We start from the raw sequence: 25,750 nt of genomic DNA on the forward strand, positions 1-25,750 counted from the left end.
TTTCAAGCATTGCTTTTAATGAGAGAGATTTATGCCCAGAAAATTCAACTTACTTCACCTAATTTTCTGACTCTTGGTTTGCTGATCTAGTACTTGAAATGGAGCAACCAAGCAATAGGCTTTCAATGAGCTTTGGTTTAAATCCTAATTTTCACTAATGCTAATTAGCTACTGGCATCCCTTAAACTTTTGGGCCTCAGTTTCCTTTGAGTTAAATAGTAATAATCATGCCTACCTTCTACTTCACCAGTTTTTGCAAGGTTAAGATAATGTATATGGGGGAAAACCACTTAATAAGCCTCCAGGAGAGAATAGTTCCCTGTTCTCTCTTCTTTCTATCCAAGCTTCGTGGACTTGGCTCCTTCTTCATGGAAGACGTCATAGTGACTCTTCAGACAGTTGAACCATGGCCATAACCAAGAGAAAAGCAGTATGCTGATTCTAGATCCCAGAACACTAGCAAAATCAAATTCAACCAAAGAGGCTACTTCTCAATCACCCACAGCTCCCTTCCATAGTAATCAACTGCAATCCATGTTTCAGAAACTACTTGTGCTTCTTTGGTGCCTAAACAGGTCCTCTGGGATGCCTAGTGGCCTTCCAGAACTCAGTAGCACCAGTGGGATCCAGCTTACATGGAATGCAAAGGCACAGTGTCTACCCCTGTTTCCTCCATCTCACCTTTCCCCTCAGTCTCCTCCCCTCCCCCATCTCCTCTTTCTGCTCCCGTATCTATCCTGTCTTTGACGTGGATATCACTTCTCCTTTACTGTGTACATCATTATGCCTCATTTGCATCCCATTGTAGTTAGTTGGGTCATCCAGAAACTTTATATCCCAGGTCTTCTTCTGGAATTCTTAGCAAATCTAACATTTCATTACATACTTTGGCCCCTCTTCCCAACTTGTTATTGTGTGTGACCACAGATGCCATTAGATCCTTTCTAGCCTTGTTAACAGTTCCAATTTTTCTGAACTATCTGGTTTCCTCACAATTCCCTGAAACTACCCTTTTCTATTCACATGACCAAAGAGAAATATGTATCTGTACTTTATGAATAGACAGATGCACTGGGTTAAAAAAAAAACACAAAAAAACTCCTGTATATATCTTTCTAGGAGTACAAGTCTATACTTTACAAGCAGACTTATTTAACAGAGGAGACATAGCTCACATTTATGCCAATGCTCCCTTCCAGTTTTTTTTTTAAATGAGTGTCATGGGTGTTTGGAGCAAGGTATTTCTGGAAAAGGTGCTGCAGGAGACAGATGAAAAACTGTGCTTGATTTTGCGGGCAGTAAGAAAAAAATTGTCAGTTAAATGTAAAGATAGATTAGAGCAGTGAACGTCAACCTTGAGTATTTGTATCAGAGTGAAAAAGAATTTGGCATATATTTCTAAAGTGACCTCTGTATATTTCTTATTACAAAAATAACATTTTGATGATAGAAACTTTAGAAAATGCCAATAATCAGAAACAAGAACAGAAGGAGAAAGGGAAGAGGAGGAGTAGGGAGAGGAGAAAATGAAGGAGGAGGAGGAGAAGGAGAAAGAAGAAAAAGAAAAATCTAAAAGAAACTATCACCCATAACCCTACTTCCCAGAAATAACACTGGTAAATTTTGTTAATATTTTCTGATGTTTTCCATTATTTTCACATACCACAAATACTTGCCCATGTAATTAAATAATCTTCCACAATGTTGTATTTAATGGCTCTGTAGTCTTCTAACATATGAAAGTTTCATAATATCAGTTTATAAGCAGCTTTGCAGTATACATTCCCTTCATGGTGTGAATCATTGCTGTGTACTCCAGCTGTGTGCCATGGGTCAGTACTCAGAATTATCTTTGCTGAATTTTTGTACAGAACAGTTACTAATTATCCATCTCTGTTTGTTGTGTTGCTTTGAGTATAATATTCATAATTGTGTGTGCATTCTCCTTTAATACTAATTTTGAGAGCAAATTTGGTGCAAAAATAGGGGAAAATTGTGGCATGCAATAGGCGTGTTAGTGACTCCAATCTCTAATATCAAATAAAATCTATCTGAAGAAATACATGGAGCCTAGTATGATCTGCATAGGTTAATTCCATAAATCATGATAAGATTTTTGTAAGGATTCAGCTAATTCTTTTTTTTTTTTTCAAGAAGAATATTTTGTACTTAAAGATAATAACACATTAGTGGCTGTATTTCAGTATTTCAGTTGGCCTATTGGATATCTAAATTTTTTATTTCTACAATAACAGTAGCCATGCTTATTGAGCACCTACTACATGTCATGCACTGAACATATATTAATTCATCAAATTCATGCAGTAACCCCACAGAAGGTACTATTATAATCCTTTTTACATAAGAAATAAACTAAGGCGCAACGAGAGTAAGTCACTATCCTAAGACTAACTGTTGGAGCAGAGTTAGGAACTTGGGCTGTCTGCTCCAGAGCTTGCACTCTTTCTGTTGGACTGCTCTAGATAAGTGTTTTGTTTTGTTTTTTCCCAGTTAATTCCAATGAGGTAATTCTAATGTCATGAAAGAGTATCTGCATTACTGGGTATTAGAACATTTCTACAAGGCAATCTACGGGCAAAATAAAATTTGCAAGATGGAGCTGCAAATTTCTCTTCCAGAAAATGTTTGCCCTATTTTAAGGAATTAAATGGTTGAAGGTTAATATAGCATTTTGGCCTTGAGAAGATACATTTTGGACTATTATTACAGGAAAGGTGGTTAAGTTACCCTCTAGTTATTCAAAACTAAGCAGAGTATAAAAATATGTGCTTGGAAATTTCAGTCAAACTTTGGAGTGTAATTTCAAGATCTATAATATTTGAATTTGAAATTTGTAAGAGATGGCACCCTTTTTTAAGATACCTGAATTCTTATTAATGAAGAAATTTTTGTCGGTTAGGAAGGCACTGCATGACAAGGGTTGTAAGCATAGGCTCTAGAATCCAATTGCCTGGGTTCTACCACCCACTTGACATGCAATCTTGGGCAAAATTCTTAACCTCACTAAGACCCAGCTTCCTCTTTTGCAAAATGGAATCACAATAATCCCTACTTCATGGGATTGTACTGAAAGTTAAATGAGAAATGCATGTAAAGAACCCAACACATTGCCTGGCACATATAATGTTAAATAAATGTCAGCTAACATGATGGTTATTAATGTTTCTTCTATACGTTCATCCTGTCTCTAAACTTGTATAATCCTGGCCAATTTACACTAGCCTAGATACAGCCCTCTTGTAAGTGTTTACCCAAATGCCTGCTGAATCTGAGGTCCAATTCAAGATTGCTTCTTTCCCAGTTTAAGTCCTCTTCAGTAGTAGAAATCCTCATTTGCATGCCATAGTATTTCCCTTTTAATAGTAAAACGTAAGTTGTACGCAAAATTTTTAAAAAATATGTTCTGGCCTGGGGTTTATATTTATGAATGGCTTTTATTCTTCAGGTCAGCTTCTAGAAGCTGCCGAGCATTATGAAGCATTCCATCAATTGACACAAGGGCGGATCTGGAAGGATGAGACAGGCCGTTTTCTCAACTTGTGGGCCTGTGAGAGTCTCCTGAGGACTTACAGATTACTCGCAGACAAAATGCTGGAAAATAAAGAATACAAACAGGCCATCAGAATTCTAATAAAAGCTTCTGAAATAGCCAAAGAAGGTAGGTGGAAAAGAACACTTTCACATCGCTTTCTTTAATGGACAGGCACTCTTTTTCCCCAAGAGTAAAGTAAAAATTGTCAAGCACTTGGGTGATTATTTCCTATGAAATGCAAAGACAAATGCCATCAATATACTTTCAAATTTCACTGTGAAACAGAGGTGCCTTGGTGCTGACAACAAAAAATCCATTAGTTTCTTGAAAGTTTTTATCTCCAAAATTACAGTCCACTGGGAGTAGTATTGTAAAACAATGAAACTATAATGAGAAGTTAAGGCTATTAGCAAAAGTGCAAAAGTTAAGGGGGAGTAGTGTTTGTTTTTTTGGTTGTGTGTTGTATTTTTATTTTTGAGGTTATGTATTTCTTACTGTCTGAGAGACTTCTCAATGTTTGTAAATTTCCTATGTTCAAGTAATAGGGAAAATATCATAAATATTTAATTAGGAGAAACAGGAAAATAGGGCCCTAATATATTTTAAACCCTTGTCTCTCAAAGTGTGGCCTTTGGACCAGCAATAGCATCAGCATCGCCTGGAAGCTTTTAGGAAAAGCTGAGTCTCAGGCCCTACCCCAGTCCTACTGAAACTGAATCTGCATTTTTGCAAGATCCCCAGGAGATTCATATGCACATTCACAGCAGGAAAGATAGTTTTGTGCAAGCTGATCCTATCCCTTAATATTTTATATCTTTTGTGTATATATAAATGTAAAGGAAAATTTTGGAGCATATTTTTAGATGCTTTTAATTTGTAAAATGCTAGGATATTTTATTGCCACATACTAATTTATTAATAGAGTAGCCTCTTCATGAAGGAGAAAAAAGGATAGGAGCGGTGCTCTTGAACAAAAGTTTATTAGCTCACAGATATATTTAATAGATTGATCTAATAAGAAAAAATGGTTTATTAAGTAAACAGGACTGATTTTCTGGGTGTGATTTTAATTTACTAAAGAGTAAAAGTAAACATCTTATTCTCTGTTACCTCTTTTAGTAATATTACTTGGAATACCCATAGGAAATCACTCCTATTGAAAGATGTGCCCCATTAAATGAGCTGCTTGTGAATGAATAGTGATCCTATACCGTCCCTCAAAGAGGCAAACCTGGCATCAATAGTTAGCTCTTAGATCAATTTGAGCAACTAACTTTAGTCATATGTCAAGTTACAGGGAATTTCAGTGTAAAGTAATGTACCAGTTACAAAAAAGCACTTTACTTTAAGTTCACATTTGCCAAATTGTAAGGTAGCTCACAAAGAAAGGTGCCTTGAGTTTCTTCCAACAGCCCAGCTGCTTGCCAGGCAGGCCCCTTTTAAAAAACATCTCTCACTTTCCAAAGGACAGGCAAGGGGAACAGGGAAAAACTTACTTTTTCTACAGCGATAATTTTTAAATGTCTTTTATTTTTTATTTTATTTTTTTTAAGATTTATTTTTTATTTATTTCTCCCCTCCCCGTTCCCCATTGTCTGCTGTCTGTGTCCATTTGCTGTGTGTTCTTCTGTGTCTGCTTGTATTCTCATTAGGTGGCTCTGGGAACTTATCCTGGGACCTTCTGGAGTGGGAGAGAGAGAGTTACTCTCTTGTACCACCTCTGGTCCCTATTTCGCTACTTCTTATTTTCTCTCCTCTGTCTCTTGTTCTGTCATTTTGCTGTGCCAGCTTTCTGCATCAGCCAGCACTCCTGCACTGGGCGGCTTTCCTATGCAGGACAGCACTCGGCATGGGCCAGCTCACTGCATGGGCCAGCTTGCCCTCACCAGGAGGCCCTGGGCATCGAACCTTGAACCTCCTATATGGTAGATGGGAGCCCAATTGGTTGAGCCACATCCGTTTCCCTTAAATGTGTTTTAGAATCCATAAATATTTGTTACCCACTTTCCAGGTAAGAAAGTACACAGGCTACAGAACTACACAGTATTTGACAGAGCTCTGACAGTGGCTGGAACACTGGGAGACAATGCATCCCTTCCCATGCCTTCTTTGGTCAGAAAACCTGAAGCAGCAAGCTGATGCTTTTCGGGACAGGCAGGCCAGCATCCTGCCCCACATTGGTTTGTGCAATGTGTTGAAGGGTCACTCACACCCACGATGGGCCCTCTCCTTCTGTGGGCCCCTTGGTAATGCACAGCATATATGGTACCACCACACAGTAGTCTCATATACTGTGTTGTCTTTTATTTTCATTTCTTAAGTGTACACTCAGTAGTTTTTAGTATATTTACAAAGCCTTGCAACTATTGGCATCCATCCCAGAGCATTTCCATCATCCCCATAGGAAACCCCATATCCATTAGCAGTCACCTTCCCCTCCCTGCAGTCCTTGGCAATCACTAACCTATTCTACCTCCACGATTTTGCCTATTATGAATTTTTCATATGAAGAGGATCATATAGTATGTAGTCTTTTGTGGCTGGCTGCTTTCACATAGCAAAATGTTTTCAAGGTTCATCCATGTTGTAGCATATCAATGCTTCATTCCTTTCTATGGCTGAAAATAGCCCATTGTCTGGTTTTACACATTTTGTTTATACATTCACCAGTTAATGGCTATTTGGGTTGTTTTCTTCTTTTGTCTGTTATGAATAAAGCTGCTGCAATTATTTGTGTGCAAGTTTTTGTGTGGATATATATTTTCATTTCTCTTGGGTATAGACCAACTTAGGAGTGTAATTGCTGGGCCATAGGCTAACTTTACATTAAATTTATTGAGGAACTGCCAAACCATTTTTCAGTGGTCGCACCATTTTACATTACTGCCAGCAATATATAAGGGTTTCAGTTTAGCCACTTCCTCCAACTTATTCTCATCTATCCTTTTTATGATAGCCATCCTAGCAGGTGTAAAGCGGTACCTCATTGTGGCTCTGATTTGCATTTTCTTGGTGGATAATGATGTTAAGCATCTTGTACAACTTCTTTGGAGAAATATCTATTCAGATTCTTTGCCCAAATTTCAGTTGGGTTGTTTGTCTTTTTATTATTGATTTGTAATTCTTTATATCTTAAGATACAAATCCTTCATCAGATATATGACACATAAATATATTCTCCCATTCGTGGGGTTCCTTTTCATTTTTTGACAGTATTCATTGAAGTACACAATTTTAATTTTTGACAAAGACTAATTTATCTATTTTTTCTTGTTGTCTGTATTTTTTGTATCAATCTAAAAATCTATTCCCAAATCCAAAGTCATGAAGATTTACACTGTTTCTTTTTATTCTTTTTTCATTTTCTTCCCTAATTTCCCTGACTAGAACATCCAGTATAATGGTGAATAGAGAGCAAATATCCTTGTGTTGTCCTCATCTTAGGGAGTAAATGTTCAGTCTTTTGTCATTATAGTTGTGGGGTTTTCACAGATGATCTTTATTGGGCTTAGGAGAACCCCTCCTATTCTGTTTATTGAATGTTTACCATGTTTATCAATGGAAGGTATTGGATTTTGTCAGGTGTTTTTTCCACAGCAATTGAAATGATCCATGTGTGTCTCTTCCCCTTCTATTCATAGAACGTGACAGATTGATTGGTTTTCCCATTTTGAAAGACATTTGTATTCCTAGAATAACTCTCCCTTGATTATCATGTCTCTTCCTTTTAATATGATTCTAGATTCAATTTGGTAGTTTTTTTTCCCCCCTGAGGATTTTTGCATCTATACTTATAAGGGATATTGGTTCATGGTTCTTTTACAAATGATCTCATTATCTGGTTTGGTGTCAGGATAAAACATGCATCATAGATTGAGTTGGGAAATGTTTTTTCCTCTTCTCATTTTTAGAAGAGTTTATGAAGAATTGGTATTTATTTTTTAATCTTTGGTAGAATTCATTAGTAAAGCCATCTGGGCCTACACTTTTCTTTCTGGGAAGTATCTTGATCACTAACTCAATCTCTTTTTTATAGATCTATTCAGGTTTTCTATTTCTTATTGAGACAGTTTTGGTAGTTTGTGTGTTTCTAGGAATTTGTCCATTTCATCTACTTTAATTGGTTGGCATACAATCATTCATAGTATTCCTTTATAATCCTTTTTATTTCTGTAATATCTGTAGTTATTTCCCTTCTCTCATTCCTGATTTTAGTAATCTGAGGCTTCCCTTTTTGTATTTATGGTCTGTCTAGCTAAAGATTTGTCCATTTTGTTGATCACTTCAAAGAACCAACTTTTGGTTTTGTTGATTCTCTCTACTGTTTTTCCATTCCCTATTTTATTTATTCCATTCTAGTCATTATATCTTCCTTTCTGTTTACTTTGGATTCAATTTCTCTTCTCTTTTTAGTTTCTTAAGGTAGAAAGGTAGAAAGATATTCATATTGAAGCATTGCTACTCACCATGGGCTTAAGGTAGAAAGATATTTATTTATATATATATATATATATATATATATATATATATATATATATATATCGCTACAAATCCCCCTCTAATCACTACTTTCACTGCATCCACAGTTTTGGTTTGATGTGTTTTCCTTTCCATTTATCTCAACCTACCTTCTAATTTACCTTGTGATTTCTTCTTTGACCCATTGGTTATTTATGATTTATTTAATTTCCACCTATTTGTGTTCCCCAAACTTCTATTTTTTATTTCTGATTCCATTTCAGTGTGAACAACATCATCTCAATAGGGCTTACCCAGACCATTATATTTAATATTGAAATACGCTTCATTCTGTGCATACACCCCCACACACTTAGCTCTCTCAATTCCTCTTACCCTGTTATATTTTCCCTAGAGCACTTATCACCATATAACTTACCACATAATTTATTATTTTATTGTATATTTTTTGTCTTTTTCTGTCTCTGCCTTCTGAAATGTAAGCTCCCAAGGACAGGGAATTTGTCTGTTTACTTTACTGATGTATCAGTAAATCTCAAGTGCTTAGAGCTGTACTTGATGCATAGTAGGTCCTTGAAGCTTGACTAAATGAATGATTGAATATATGACACCCAGATAATAAATGGAAATTGTAGAGTACATTTTATAAAACATTTGAGTTCCACTGAGGACATAGTCTGTATCCATAATCCTTGTTACTGGTGATGACCCCCTCTTCAGGTTCTACAGCAGACACAGTAGTACAGGGATAGAAAACTTGTAGTTTGAAAACAAAAGAATAGTATTGTGTTAAAGTAAATAGTTGTAAATTTGCATAAAAATGTCATTTAATTTAACCCACCCAAATACACTGCACAATGCAGTGTTTTACCTTTTGTTTCTTTTTCTTTTCCTTTTTTTGTGGGTAGGAAGTAGTATGAGTATTGTGTCACTCAATTTTTTTAAATGTTTTTATTTATTTTTAAAGAGTCTTTAGATTACATAAATGCTATGTAAAAATATAGGGAATTCCCATATACCACACCCCTCCCTCTCCCACACTTTCCCACATTAATAACACCTTTCATTAGTGTGGTACATTTGTTAACAATTGATGAACACATATTGAAGCATTGCTACTCACCATGGACTATATTTTATATTCTAGTTTACATTCTTCCCTGTACAATTTTATAGGTTTTGACAAAATGTATCATGGCCCATATCCATCATTGCAATGTCACGAAAGACAATTCCAATGTCCCAAAAATGCCCCATGTTACACCTATTCTTCCCTCTTCTAGCCCTCAGAACCTCTTGTGGCCACTGCCTTTATATCAATGATTAAAGTCCTTCCATTGCTAGAATAGTAATGGCTAAAATAGAATAATAATAAGTCTACTTCAGTTCATTATTCATTCCCCAATCTTGAGGCTTTGGGGACGGTGATGCCCACTCTGTCTCTAATTGAGAGGGGATATATTAGTCAGCCAAAGAGGTGCTGATGCAAAATACCAGAAATTGGTTGGTTTTTATAAAGGGTATTTATTTGGGGTAGGAGCCTACAGATGCCAGGCCATAAAGCATAAGTTACTTCCCTCACCAAAGTCTATTTTCATGTGTTGGAGCAAGATGGCTGCTGACGTCTGTGAAGTTTCAGGCTTCCCGGGTTCCTCTGGGCTCAGCTCCTCAGTTTTCTCCACAAGGTCAGCTATAGACTATGAGGCTCTCTAGGCTTTGCCTCTTTCCACAAGATTAGCTGTAAACTACCAGGTGAACAGCTCTGTCTCTCTTCCTGGGGTTTCTGCCATGTCTAAGGAGCTGTCTCTACTCCTCTTTGTTCTTCACCTGGCTCAGGTCCTCTCTTCCTGGGGCTTGCTTCTGTTTCCTCTGCATGCTGACTTCCTGGGCTCCAGCTTAAGGTTTCAGCATCAAACTCCAACATCAAAACTCCAACATCAGAAACCCTCAACTCTGTCCTTTGCCATGCCTTTTATCTGTGAGTCCCCACCCACCAAGAGGCGGGGACTCAATGTCCTAATGACGTGGCCCAATCAAAGCCCTAATCATAACTTAATCATGCCCAGGTACAAATCAGATTACAAACATAATCCAGTATCTATTTTTGGAATTCATAACCATATCAAACTGCTACAGGGGCTTACATCCCATGGGGCAGATAGATGGAACTCTCTTGCTTGCAGTTGCAAACACTCTCTGTTCCTTGGGATGGTCATTGTCCATAATCGTCTCCTTGTTAGTTGTCCTGGGTGACTCCAATTAAATGGAAAGTAGGGGGTCATTCAATTTTAATGTGCCAAGGTTTCAGTTATAATCCTTTTTTGTCGTTGATTTTACTCTTTTTTATATATTCCTCAACTATTTTTGCTGCTTTCTATTTATCTTAACTTTGTCTCAATCAGTAAACAGGATAAATTACCATGTTTAAATCCAACCTTAAAACAAATATTTGATGTGGCCGGACTCTCAAAGAGCTCCCTCAAAATCTTTCTTTCTACTGGCTCTGATAGATTTTCCTTTCTCTCCTTCTCTTTCCTTAGATGCCCTTCATATACAGTTGTTAGTTACCCTTCTCCAACTAAGGTGCTTTAACACAGTTATATCATTTAACAAAGCAAGTACAAAGTTTAAAACCCCGCATATCATCAACTTTTAATCATCCAAGAGGCAATTTTCCTTTCAAATCTTTCTTGGACCCCGTCTTTCCGTTCCTAGCCCCTATCTCCAGCAAATGTAAATCTATAGCAGAGAAAAAGCTAGGACCCAGTTGATTGGTAAGAGTTAAAATCCCCCAGACTGGATCACTGGCACCATCAACTCTACTGAAGTGAGATCTTGAGGGTATAATTTTCTGCAATTGGTAAAATAGCTACTGAAGAAAAAATATTGCTGTCACTGGCATTTGCCATCCAGTTTATTTTTCAGTCTTCCAATTGGGCCACTGCTTCACTAGCGGTAATTCACTGAGTGATGAGAGTGAATGCAGGGTGGAGAATTGCCGACTCCTGCTGAAATTCATCATTGTTGCAACACAGGGTTCAGAAATCTTAAGGATATTTACTGTCCACAGAGCAAAAACAAGGGTGGGTCTGTCAACATTTGCATTATCCAAGATTTAGGATGCATTGGAAGCCAGTGACTTCCAAAAATTGAAAAGGGATAGTGTTCCTTTAAAAATAAAAAACTTTAGTGGTTCTTATGAATAATTTATGTATTTATTAATGGTATGATGTACATATGTCTTGTTCAACTACATGTAACACCTTTAGACATTTTGCTTTTGGAAAGGATAATTCCTGGGATAAAACACATTCTTTGCCAAAAGATGATGAAAAGCATTACCAATCATTAACAAAAATGTGTATGGATTTCAAAACATGCACAAAATTTAGTACTGAGAAGCCAAGCTCTGTACATCAAACTCAGCGAATTTAACTGCTATTTCAAATTGAACATAATTAAATCAATAATTCTTTAATTTGCTAATTATCTGCCCCATTGCATACTTAGCTGAATTTTAGTGTTTGTGGGTATGTGTGTGTGTTTGTATGTGCACCATTATAAGGTTGCTAATCTTTACCAGTTGTTACATGTATGCCATAGCAGCTAAGCTAGATTGCTTTAGGTCTTTACATAGTGAACTAGCAGAGAAATTATAACATATACAATTATATCATATATGTCAATAATGATAATATTCATGTTTGTAGAGAGAAGCATCTCCTAATTTTATTGTTAGTGCAACTCACTCTAACATCTCTGATCCAGGTAAATTGTATTTAAATCAGCCTTTTTTCCAGTTAGATTTCAGGGATTATTGCTAAATCTGTACACTACTTAATAAGGTTCTTCTGTATTAAGAAGAAAGGATTCCATTTGTTGTAATAATTCAATATCTTTAATGCTATCATAATTTTTCTGTATCTTCACTTTAGGAAGTGACAAAAAGATGGAAGGAGAAGCATCCTATTACTTGGGCTTAGCACACTTGGCTGCAGGAGAGTATGAAAAAGCATTAACAGTAAGTTAAGTTAACTTTTAATTGTTGCTATCTTTTGTTTTTATTTTATTATTTTATTTTATTAAAAGGCAATCAGGAATGGTGTGGGCTAGATGTCTGTGAGCCTATTTACAGAGACTAAAGCAGAATAGCAAAATGCCAGGAGCACAGAAATATTTGGTTTTGCAGTAATTATGAAATATGATTCAGGAAAATTGACTTAGAAAAGGAAAAATTTCCCATCTTCCTAATGTGGTTATTAAACAACAGAATGGGTTACATTGACATAGATCTTTAATGTGTGGTAGAATGAGAAGGGCACAGGGGTGGAGGGAGTTATTTGTCCCAATCTGAGAAGGAGCCTGCTTCATGATCAAATCATGAATGTCTGGTGAGCTTTTCTTTCAAAAACGACGGAGTAATTAAGATATTCCCAGATAAACAAAAGCTGAAGGAGTTCATCACTACTAAAGCAACGCTAACAGTAGTTCTTCAGACTGAAAGGAAAGGACACTAGACAGTGGTTCGAAGCAGCATGGAAAATTAAAGACCTGCCATAAAGGTCTTTTAAATGCCAATATTATTAGAGTGCATTGCTTGGTATGTAATTCCACTTCTTACTTCCTATAGGTACTAAAATGCAATTGCATAAAAAATAATGAAATCTAAAGTTTTGGACATACAATGTACAAAGATATAAGTGGTAACAAATAGGAAAAAAGAGGTGGAAGGACAAAGGGATAAAGGAAGAGTATATGACTATCAATTGAAGTTAAGTTGGTATCAAATCAAATATGATTGTTATATACTTAGTGTGCTAAATTTAGACTCCATGGTAACCACAAGGAAAATACATGAAACATATATCTAGATAGAAAAAGAGAAGGCACTCAATGTGGTAAATACACACAAAAAATAAAATAAATAAAAGTAGACTTTAATGGAAGAATTACAAAGCAAAACAGTGTAAGACTTAAAAAACTAAATAGCAAGCTCTTAGAAGAGAGTCCTATATTATCAGTAGTGACTTTAAATGTAAATGGATTAAGTTCTCCAGGCAAAAGGGAAGACTCAAAGAATGGGTAAAAAAGCATGACCCAACTATAGGCTGTCTTCAAGAAATTCACCTTAAATGCAGAGATGGAAGTAGATTGAAAATGAAATGTTGGAAAAATTATACCATGCAATAATAACCAAAAGGGAGCTTGGGCAGCTATACTAATATCATATAAAATATACTTTAAGTAAAAAAACAGTTACGATGAACAAAGACAGTCATTAAATACTGATAAAGGGGGCAAGTCAATAAAAAGATATAACAGTTATAAATATATATGCACCTAACAGCAGAGCAATACAAGGAAATTTCTTCAACATGATAAAGGGCATATATGAAAAACCCACAACTAACATCCTACTTAATGGTGAAAGACTGAAAGCTTTCACTCTAAGATCCGGAACAAGGCAAGGATGTCTACTGTGAGCACTGTTATTCAACATTGTACTGGAAGTTCTTGCCAGAGCAAGTAGGCAAGAAAGGGAAATAAAGGCATCCACTTTGGAAAGGAAGAAATAAATCAAAGACGACTAAATAAATGGAGGGACACTCCATGTTCATGAATCGGAAGATTAATATCATTAAGATGTCAATCCTACACAGAGCAATGTATATATTCAATGCAATTCCATCAAAATGCCAACACCTTTCTTTGCAGAAATGTAAAAGCAAATAATCAAATTTATATGGAAGGGTTAGGGACCCCAAATAACTAATGCCATCTTGAAAAAGAAGAATGAAGTTGGATCTTAACAAGCGGGCAAAGTCCACTTAATTGGGAAGGAACAGTGTCTTCAACAAATGGTGCTGGGAAAACTGGATCTCATTTGTAAAAATAAAGGAGGACCCCTAGCTCACGCCTCATGCAAAAATAAACTCAAAATGTATCAAAGACTTAAATACAAGAGCCAGAACTATCAAATTCATAGAAGAAAGCATAGATAAACATCTTCAGGACCTTGTGTTATGCAGTAGTTTCTTAGAATTAACACCCAAAGTACAAGCAAGTAAAGAAAAAAAATAAACAGATAAATGGGACCTCATTAAAATAAAAAAAGTTTATGTCTCAAAGGACATTATCATAAAAGTAAAATGACAACCTACAAAATGGAAAAAAATATTTGGAAACTACATTTCTGATAAAAGTTTAATATCTAGGATATATGAAGAAATTCTTCAAGTTAGCAGCAAAATACAAACAACTCAATTTAAAAATGGGTGAAAGACTTTAATAGACATCTCTTCAAAGAAATGGACATATTAAATGAATTACACCACCATGATCAATTGGATTTATCTCTGGTATGCAACGTATGGCCAGAAAGCACATGAGAAGCACATGTAAAGCTCAGCATCATTAGCCATCAGAGAAATGTAACTCAAAACCACAATGAGATATCATTTCAGTCCCATTAGAATGGTTGCTATTTTTAAAAATGGAAAATAACAAGTGTGGTACAAAATGCAGAGAAATAGGAGTACTAATTGATTGCTGGTGATAGTGTAAAATGGTGCAGCCACTGTAGAAGACAGTTCGACAGTTCCTCAGAAAGCTATGTATAGAACTACCATATGACCCGGCCATCCCATGACTAGGTTTATGCCCCAGAGAATTGAAGGCAGGGATTCTAAGGGATATTTCCTATTTCCACACTAATATTCATAGTGACATTCTCAATTGCCAAGAAATGGAAGCAACCCAGGTGTCCATCAACCAATAAATTGATAAACAAGATGTGGTACATACATACAATGGAATACTTTTCAGTATTGAAAAGGATGAAGTCCTGAAAAATGCGACAACATGGATGAACCTTGAGAATATCATGCTGAGTGAAATAAGTCAGACAAAAGGACAAATGTTATATGATCTCTCTGCTTTGAAACAGAAAAAGCAACTCATAGAGTCTGCATATATAATATAGGCTACTAGGGACAGGGCAGGGATAGGGAAAGGTAAGGTAAGGCTTAAAATATACAGGGTTCCTATTTGGAATAATGGACATGTTTTGATAATGATGGCGGTGATGGTAATACAATTTGTGAAGTTAAATATATATCTGAAATATATATCTGAATATGTTAAAATGTGTATATGGTAAGAGAATAAATTTTTTTTAAAAAATCCGTGGACTGCACCGCAGAGTGCCGTGGCCTACAAGTGCCATGGAGAACCAACTCAGCAAGGTGACACAACAAAAAGGAAGACAAGTGAAAACACAGAAGAGCGTGCAGCGAACAGACACAGAGAGCAGACACCAAGCAAGCTGCAAGGGGCAGGGGAAATAAATTTAAAAAATTAAAAAATACAGACATGGAAGAATTCACAGCAAAAAAAAAAAAAAAAATCCATGGTCCTACACTGCACAAACACTGAAAGCTAAGTTAAACCGTGGACTGTAGTTAATAATACAATTATAAAAATATTCTATCATCAATTGTAACAAATGTTCCACACCAATTCACAGTGTTAACAAATGGGTGGTATATAGGAATCCTGTATTTTTGCATGATTTTCTGTAAATGCACCATTACTCTAGTAAAGAAAAATAATAATAATAAATCTTCCTTCCACCCTGTCCCAAGTCTCACAGGTTCTTTCCCCAAGGGCAAATACAGGTAAAAATTTCTGATATATTTTTCTGCAAATATCCTCTCTCTCTCTCATGTATATGTGTGTGTGTGTGTCCTTTTTTTTTTTTTTTAGAGAATGGTAGTGATTAATAACACTCTGTTCTGCACCTTACATTTTTCGCTCTCTATCTTGGAACCTTTTCTATACTAATGCATAAAGACTTGCCTCATTTCAAAAGGATTGCATGGTATCCCACTATATGACTATACCATGATTAGTGTAACAATCCTCTATTGGTGAGAATTTAGGTTGTTTCTAATCATGTTTTATTTAAAGGATGTAGCATTGAATATCTTTGTGCAAGTGTGACAAAGTATCTATAAAATAAATTCCTAGAGGTAGAAGTGCTGGGTCAGGGAGGAGGTAAATTTACATTTTCATTTTTATTTCTAAGCTTCCCTTCAAAAAAGCTTCACAGTTTACCTTCCCACAACAAAAAATAAAGGTGCCTGCTTCCCCAGGAGCCTTTTATGTCATTAAGAAATTAGACATATGTGTAATATGTTTGTGAATATTTTTCCAGGCCATTGTTTTTTGACTTTAAGTTTTTTCATGCCAAACTTTTACATGTGTATTTGGAAAAATGTATCAATCTGTTCTCATATGACTCCTGGTCACTCTTAGACTGGCCATCCTTATTCCAAGATTATTTTTTTAAATTGTCTTCAGAAGGTTTTGTGGGTCTTCAAGGCTGTGTTGAGAAGAGTGATGCTCGTTTTTTAGGAAATGGGGAATTTTTGATGCCTTTTGATGAGGTTGGTGGCAGGACCTCTTTAGTTTATTCACAAGTGTTGGGTACCCTCTTTAGGACAGGTGCAATGCCAGCCACTGGATCTGACCTGCAGCTTTGGAAGATAACTCTAGTGGTGTAGAATGTGTCTAGTAATGGACAGGTTGAAGACAAAATATTTGGCATCCAAGTGACAAATTTCTTGAAACTGTTTTACTCCTTTCAGAAAAGTACTGAAATTGGTTTTCTGGAAGAAAGGATGTCATAAACCAGATTTAAGTCTTATATCCAAAATTTAGTAACTGTGACCTTGGTCCCTTAAGCTCTATAAGCCTCAATTGCTTCATGTAGCCAGTGGGACTAACAACTAAGCCTACTACTCTGTAGAGTGTAGGGGGTTGAATGGTGACAAATAAAAGGTATGACCAGATCCTAATCCCTGAAATGTGTGATTATTACCTTATTTAGAAAAAGGGTTTTAGCAGATGTAATTAAGAGCTCCTTGAGATGAGGAACTCATTCTGGATTATTTGAGTGGACCCTAAATCTGGTGACAAGTGTCCTTATAAGAAAAAGGCGGTGAGTTTCGATGCCCTCAGAAGATGAGAAAATAGAAGCACCAAGGGGGGCCATGTGAAGACCGAGGCTGAGAGTGGAGCGACGCAGCCACAGGCCAAGGCATGCTGGTGGCCGGCGGGAAAGGGAAGGAAGAATCTCCCCTAGAGCCTTTAGAGGATGTGCAGCTCTGCCAGCACCTTTATCTCTGGCTTCCAGAACTGTGAGGGAATAAATTTCTGTTGTCTCAAGCCATGCAGTTTGTGATACTTTGCTACAGCAGCCCCAGGAAACTAAGGCATAGGATGATTAGAAGAGATAATTTGTGTAAAGTTTGAAAAGAGTGCCTGCCTGGTACTTAGCAAGTCTTCAATAGTTACTAAGGTTTATTATTTTTGCATTAATCCAAGTCCCTGGATTTGTGCAGTAGTTGTGAAGACAGAGAAGTACAGACGATTTCAACAGTTAGGAAGAACTCAGATATAGATACGGGAAGTTAGGAAGGCTCAGGCATCAAAATGGTCCCTAGATGACTGGTTGTGAAACAGGATGTTTCCAGTAGGAACTCTAGTCCCATCTCTCCGGCATGTACCTGAATTAGAGCCAGGGTTAGGGTTAGGAGTGATTAATTCTTGTCATTTAATTTCTAGCCAGGGTGGGGGCTTTGGGAGCCCAGGCAGGGCCGTGTTTCAGCTCTCAGGCTCACTGCTACTAGTTAGGAGCAGCCTTTGTTGTTGAGAGGAAGCAAGGGCTGTCCTCAGAGCCCATCTCTTGCCAGCTCTTGCCAGCTTCTTTGGAGCCCAACTCACCCAGAGCTAAGGACTTGCAGGGTCAGCACCAGAGAAGCAGTAACCAAGCAAAAGATTTGGGCCAGACCTATGGGGCAGAGCCACAGGGCAAATGAAGGATAAGGTGTCAGGTCTGAGCTGGAGACGCCAAAGCAAAATAGAGAAGGCATCAGCATCAGAGCCAAGCTGTGAAACAGGAGCCAGGAAAGAGAGCAATGAATCCCAGGAAAGGGAAGTGGGACTGGGGTGTTGTTGGTGCAGAACAGACCGATTTATGTAATTCAGGGGATGGAGATCTTCCAGCTCAGCTTATTTCAAAGGGCAAGGTGTTTTTGCTGTTGTCCTGAAATAGAGTCTTGTAAAACCTGACTTCTTGCTTTGATTTCAGATTGGAAGGCAATGTCGTTTCATTCTCCCTGGTACCTTGTTAGTCATGTTTTCCTGCTTCCTTTCAGAGAGAAAAGAATAGTCTTCAGACTTTCACTTGAATGCCCTACACTTTTTTTTTCTACACATGGTGAAGATAGTCATGCTATACAAGTTTTCTGTTTGCCAATTACCAACGTGTCTTTCCATCTGCAGTTTTCTCAGTCTGACCACATTACTTCTGATCTACAAGGTATTAACTAGAAATCCATAACAGGACTAATTGCTCCTTATTTAGTAAATGTATTATAAGAAATAATAATAAAAACTTATCAGTTAGTAAGTAGGATCAATTCCCCAAATGGTTAGTTAGATATCTGACCAGTTATCTAATCACAAAGTAAAAACTCAATATATAAAAAAGAAACTTTGTTTTGAAATCCTCTTTTTTATCCTACTTTCCCACCATGCACAGTATTACAATATCACATTATTGCCATCTGTTTTAAGGCATTTCTGGTGTTTCTGTCACAAAGAGGCTGTGGAGAGGATGAAGAATGCCCAGAAGTCATGAGCTCTGTCGTGTTAGGGCCAGGACAAGACCTATGGTCAGATGTGCACTTCCCTTTACATCTCACATCCAGTCTGCCTCTAATTCTGGTCATTAATTGCATACACTGTATTTTTCATTTTATAATCTGGAGGATTTTCAAATTTTTAGTATCTTGGCTCGCGATTCAACCTCCACTTCTCATAAGTTTCTCCCCTCCAGTCAGGTTGTTTGTGTAGATTTCTACACTATTTCTGCAAAGAAACATGGCTTAGATAAATGCCACAAAGCAAATATTCTTAATTAATAGTCAGTATTGATCAGACAGAAACATTTTGCAAATGTATCTTAATTTAAAGGCTTTAAGCTCCAAAATACATTCATCAAATGCAATGAATGTACCACACAAATGAAAGAAGTTGTTGATGTGGGAAAGTGGGAGGTGTGGGGAGTGGGGCATATGGGAATCTCCTATGTTTTTTAATGTAACATTTTGTGTGATCTATGTATCTTTCAATATATATATTAAAAAATAAATAGAGGCTTTAATTAATTTGTTAATAAGTAATTACTACATGGAATAGAAGAATATGTTGACTAACATGAGAATGAATGTTTGGTTATACTTCCCTTGCTGATAAAGGGTTATTTATGGAATGACAGAATAAAGCTAAGTTAAAAACAAATAATGGATATAACTGAGGAAAGGAAGTGTGGTGCAGAGAAAGGGTCGTTACACTAATGAGCCTGTGCAGGAGGTCGTTGAGACCCTGACATTTACAGAGGGTGCTACCTTCACGTATCAGGTTCCGAGAAAAGAAATAGTAATCCCCTTTGACCATCATCAATTTCAACCTGTAAATGTTACAAGTAGAGTAAATTCTAAGTTTGAGAAGGTAAATGTGTCTTATGTAGTTCTAAGATTTGAAAGATGAAAATATTTTATTACCCATCACATTTAAGGTTTTGTGTTAACGTGGACCAGCTTCCATAATTTTATACTGCAATCATAATGTTATTTTAAGAAAAAGGAAGGGCTTATCTCAGCACTTTGATTTCTTTATGTATGAGTTTTCTTCCTCCCTAAATACTCCATTCCATTCAGTAACTTTAGGAATACAAATTTATTCAGTCTTCAGTACAGTCAGTGAATTTTATTTCTTTCCTATTATTTAGCAATAATGCATCATATCAGAAATTATACCATGAAAGCAAAATTAATCAGATTGATATTCCATTTGGCATTTGTGGTACAGGGTTCATCCATGCACTATTAATTATTCCATGTACAAAAAGTATCTCTATGTGTGTTTATGCACCGGCATATTTTTAATAGCATAGAATGCTTCCAATACTGGAAGCATCTCTAGTCCACCAGGAGCATCCCATAGAAAAATGCAAATAAATAAGCATCAGAAAAAAAACTAGTTACATTAATATTCCAGCAACTCATGTTTTGCTAATAAATATCTATTTCAATGAAGGATATTTATCATATTTTTAAAATGATACATTTGTAGATTTTCACCAAATAATTGTAATGGTATTTTTATTTAACTTTTCAACTGAATAGATGCAAGCAAAGATAAAGCCATAATATATCAGAAGTTATCTCTAACAATAATTTATCTAAGTTGTAATATTTAGCTGACAGAAAGTTTTGGGGGAGATGATTCTTAACAGTTCTTCCTATGTATTTCCTTTTTCTATTTACTTTGTTCCCTTCACCCTTAAACATCCCCCCATCCTTGATAGCATTGGGCTCTTAAATCAGAAGCTAATCCATCTGACCTTGCAGATACCTTAACAGATTTCATAGTAATATACATAAAACAAATTTCCCTTTTGGTCACTGTTAGAAGTAAAGATACTCTTGCATCTACTACTGAAACCATTATATAACCCAAAGTTTCCTATGGCTCAGTCTCAGAATGATGACATACTAAAAAGGGGGGAAAAAAACCCCTAACTAATAAACTAATATAATACAGCAATTTCAATTTGTACTTGTCATCAAAGAACAGTAAAAGAGAGAAAGTTCTTAACCCACAGAACCATTTCTTTAAATCTTCTTCCCTTCCATTTCTTTGACTTTTCAATCCTCCTGTCACTGGATATTCAAGTCACTCCTTATATGCACAAGTTCCTTTCGCTCATCACTGCTCCCCCTTCCCGCTCTTTTTCTGCCTCCTTTTCTCTCTCTGGTCAGTATATCTTGGCTTTTTTCAGTATGAAAGCTTCATCTCTGCTTCTGACATCCCTATTCCCGCCCCCCCCCCCCCAGTAAAAATAAAAGTTATGACTGTCACCTGCATAATAAAGCTCAATAAGTGTGGGGCTGGGTTGGGGGAGGAAGGAAGAAATGCCAAAGTAGGCAATGCCAGAATTAGTAGGTCAGGAAAGGAAAGAGACACAATACTCTTGCATTAATCATTTTTTGTCTCTCTTACACTGTATGTGACAGATTCTTGAAACTATGTGACAGGGGAAGGAAAAAATATAAAGAAAAAAACAATAGGGAAGAGGGGGAAATGAAAGTAAAGAAGCTAAAGCAAAGAAGGGATGGAGAGAGGGTATCTGAGGCTCCATTTTTAGTTAAGTCCTTTATACATTATTTCAAGTATGTCACCAGAAAGTTCTGTATGTTTGCAGTAAATGATGATATGATAAATCTTTGATAAACTACACTTACTAATGTATGCAGTGTGAATCAGTTTTTCTATGAGAGCAGTGACATCTCCGTGTCTGCCTTGTTACCCTTTTCTATCATCTTTTGGCTGAGTTTAAATGACCAGGAGAAGACAAGTTTGATATAGGAGCCAGTTTAATATAGTATCACAATATTTGGTTAGAGTTACCTGGAATGGAAACAAATGCTCACCTCTGCTTCTAAATCTTGGATTCTTAGGTGTTTGTGTGAAGTAAAGGTAATAAATACTAGCATTTTCAAATAAACTCTCAACATACTTTTTAGTGAGTGCAAGTATCAACTCTTTGAGGTAAGAGGGCAACAGAGTTGTTACAGGATGGACTTTAAAAATCTCACTGATCTAGGATCAAATCCCAGCCCTGTCCCATCCTCACTGTGTGAGCTTAGGCAAGTGACTTTCTGGGTCTTAGTTTCTTCATCTGTAAAATGGGACTAATATTTACTAACTCAGTACAGTCCCATGAGAATTGAGTGAGAAAATGTGTATAAAGTTTTATATGTAAGATCTAACATACAGAAAACCATAAATATTATATTACCACTAGCATACATAATAGAATACGCTGGGCCCACGGTATTCCCAACCATTAGGTAGCACAGAAGAAAAGGTGAAAGTCAACATATTCAAAAGTGTTACGAAGTAGGAGTTTATTTAGACACATATAAAGAGGATCTTTCTATAATATACTCCAAGTGACCCCTAGCATCAGCTCTCTACTTGTTAATTGGTCAAATATTTGAAACGATCAAAAAAAGAAATAAAAGTTATAATCATCATCACATAATAAAACCCAGTAAGTGTGGGGCTGATCTAGGATTTGATGTAGAATCTATAGCAGTGACAGCTATGGTATAGGAAAGAGCACACAGAGACCTGGGGCTAGAGAAGTCCTGTCTTTCATATAGTAGCTGTGTGACTTTTTAGGTTAGTCACTTAACCTCTTGGAATCTCAGTTTCATTTATAAAATAAAAATGATAATGCCAGGTTCACTGTGTGTCTTTGTGAAGATCAAAAATTTTAAAAGTATGTTTATTCTTTAAACTATAAACAATTTTGAAATATGATATTATTATTACTACGTATTGTGATATATTAGCATTGTATAATGACAGCAATGATACTATAAAAGGTAGCATTTAGTGCCTATTCAAAGTGCCTGCTTTATATATAGTATTTTCTTAACTTGCTAAATTTATCATATTTAAACTATGTAGGGAAGTGGACTTGGCCCAATGGATAGGGCATCCACCTACCACATGGGAGGTCCACGGTTCAAACCCCAGGCCTCCTTGACCCATGTGGAGCTGGCCCACGTGCAATGCTGATGCGCGCAAGGAGTGCCCTGCCACGCAGGGGTGTCCCTGCGTAGGGGAGCCCCTCGTACAAGGAGTGCGCCCCGTAAGGAGAGCTGCCCATGGCAAAAGAAAGTGCAGCCTGCCCAAGAATGGCCCTGCACACACGGAGAGTTGACGCAGCAAGATGACGCAACAAAAAGAAACACAGGTTCCCGGTGCCGCTGATAAGGATAGAAGCAGTCACAGAAGAGCACACAGGGAATGGACACAGAGAGCAGACAGCTGCGGGGGGGAGGGGAGGGGACAAGGGGAGAAAAATAAATAAAAAAATAAAATCTTAAAAAAAAAAGAGTTATGGTCATGGCCGATGGGGTTAACTACCAGGTCAGATGGCCCCTCTTTGGAAATGGTGTTTATGTGTGATGAATCTGGACTCAGATGGGATCTTCCTTCATAAGACTTTCACGCTAATGTGCTGGAGGTGCAGTTAATGTTGGGGTTTAAGATATATTTAGGGGATTTGAATCTCTGGACTGACAATGTGATAGCCAGGTCCTGAGCCTCAACAGACTCCAGCACCTACAATCTGATTTATTGGACTTACCACACTCAGCTAAGATGGAGTTGAAGAAGGACAACCACCACACCATGGAGCCTAGAGTGATTACAACTGAAAGTGGGAGGATTGCATCCAGGATCCATGTGGAATCTGAGCCTCCTCTTGACATAGAGGTGCAATGGACACAACCAATCCAATGTCCACATAGAAGAGGTGGCATTGGATTGGGAAAAGTGGACATGGTGGCTGATGGGTATGGGGAAAGGCAGGAAGAGATGAGAGGTGGAGGCGTCTTTGGGACATGGAGCTGCCCTGGATGGTGCTTCAGAGGCAATCACCGGACATTGTAAATCCTCACAGGGCCCAATGGATGGAATGGAGGAGAGTATGGGCCATGATGTGGACCATTGACTATGAGGTGCAGAGGTGCCCAAAGATGTACTTACCAAATCCAATGGATGTGTCATGATGATGGGAATGAGTGTTGCTGGGGGAGGGGAGAGGTGGGGTGGGGGGGTGGGGTTGAATGGGACCTCACATATATATTTTTAATGTAATATTATTACAAAGTCAATAAAAATAAAAAATAAAAAAATAAATAAAAAATTAAAAAAAGCATTGTCAAAATATTTAAAAAATAAACTTTGTAGTGTTTGAATTTATATTTGTAATTGGCACATTTCTTATAAAGAAAATATGGTGAACCAACAATTTATGGAAAATGTCCTGAGATTTTATTATTAATGTACTAATAATTTTTTCTTCTGGGAAAAAAAAAGCCATTTATGGGGGGAAAAAAGGGCATTTGCGTCATTTATTTATTTAAAGATTAGAGCTGTTCACTACCCATTCAACAGAAGTTGTCTTTACTCTCCAATTAGAAATCATTACTTAAAATTTACCCTTCTGTTCTTGGTTTAATGGCCTCAGAGTCCGAGGGGAGCTCAGATGCTGGCAGAGATGAAATCGTGGCGTCCTCTCCCAGAGGAGCGCTGGTTATCATTATACACAGCATGCAGATGATCCCTTCAGCCAGTTTGCCTGCTGGTAGTGTGTAGTTCATCACCAGCTTCTGAAGCATGCTAAAGAGGTCTCGCCACGCAGCTTGAGACGATTCAGGTGTAAGCTCAGGGGTCTCTGCACTCATTTTCCTGCTTTACATCAGAGTTTTCATCCGCTTTATCCTTTTGTCCTGTGGCTCACCTCAGGCAGTCTCTTTTCTTGGGGAATCTAAAAGGAGCAGCTGTTACAGATCCCATTTCCCCCAATTGTTGCCACTCAGACCTTTTTCTGTTTAGCATTGTGCTCTCCCCACCACCAACACATGCTCCCACCCGGTACACAAATAGCACTTCCTTTCCGTTCAGAAGCTTCCCAATTTAGAGAAATGTTTAAAATATCCATTAACTGAGAAGCCACAGAAAGGTAGTATGATTGTAAAACAAACAAACAAAAACAGTTATAAAAAATATTAGCTTCCTAATAGAAAAAAAACGGATTTATAAACTACACAGAAATTATATTACCCCAAATTAAGCAATACTTTGAACAATTAGCCTTACTTGGAAAATAGCATTTTAAGTAGTTCTTTAAAATTTTGTTTTAATAATTTAGGAATAATGAAAAAGTAAAATGTTTTACCAAAAATTTTGCTATAGTTGTCTCTGTGTTTAAAGTCATGACCTTTCTAGTATGTGAAAACAAGTAACTTTACAGTAATAATTTAATATAAATTTCTGTAGAAAAGACTGTAGAATATAATTTTACTAAATTTAATGGTTTTTATCTCCTCATTAGTGGAAAGATAAACTACCTTTAAACATTTTTTCTCTTTATTATTTAAAATTTCTCTAATGGTTCTTGAAAAAATGGAAATCTGTATTTTTTAAAACAGGAAGCCCTGTGACAAAAATTTATACTTCATAGACATGTATGGAAATGGGACATGTTTTATGACAGGAAAGAAAGTTCATGGCCTTACATTAGTATAAATATTACTTTTCTACTAATCAAATTTATTGAATTTTTTAAATGTGAAAGGTTTTTTTTAGATTCACTTGAGATCCAGAATACCACTTTTACCATATCTTTCTGATTGGGGTGGCTGTGGAATCTAGATGAGATAATATTGCTTTACATATTCATTAAAAAAGGAAAGTGCAACTACAGTAGCTCTTTACAAAACTAGTGAAACTTTTGTCTTCATTCAACCACATTTTAAGAAATAGTGCAAACATTTCTAACATTGATTTTTGAGAGAAAATGAAGAGAGGGATGACTGTTTGTGTTTGGTTCAACCTAAAGAGGATGAACTTTGAGAATGTGAAAATTAACTACTCTAATCATCTATAGAGAATAGTGGCATATGGAACATAATGTATGTATACTCCTTAAAGTTCAAGGCCTAGCATATGAAAATGTTCTCTGGAGCAATAAAGCAACCTGCATAGTTCATCACAAGACTAATTGTA

General features: G+C 36.8%; 1 protein-coding gene across 4 annotated transcripts in view; it reads left to right on the top strand.

Moving 5' to 3' along the window:
- The window catches only part of TTC29 (tetratricopeptide repeat domain 29), a 271,916-nt gene that overhangs the window by 63,014 nt on the left and 183,152 nt on the right, over positions 1 to 25,750 (top strand). For all 4 annotated transcript variants that reach the window (XM_058284999.2, XM_058284958.1, XM_058285030.1 and 1 more), the window contains 2 exons: positions 3,467 to 3,679; positions 11,968 to 12,053. In XM_058284999.2, the coding sequence (XP_058140982.1) occupies positions 3,467 to 3,679; positions 11,968 to 12,053 (299 nt within the window). The remainder of the gene's footprint in view (positions 1 to 3,466; positions 3,680 to 11,967; positions 12,054 to 25,750) is intronic.

Source organism: Dasypus novemcinctus, chromosome 1, assembly GCF_030445035.2.
Source record: "Dasypus novemcinctus isolate mDasNov1 chromosome 1, mDasNov1.1.hap2, whole genome shotgun sequence".
NCBI lineage: Eukaryota > Metazoa > Chordata > Mammalia > Cingulata > Dasypodidae > Dasypus > Dasypus novemcinctus.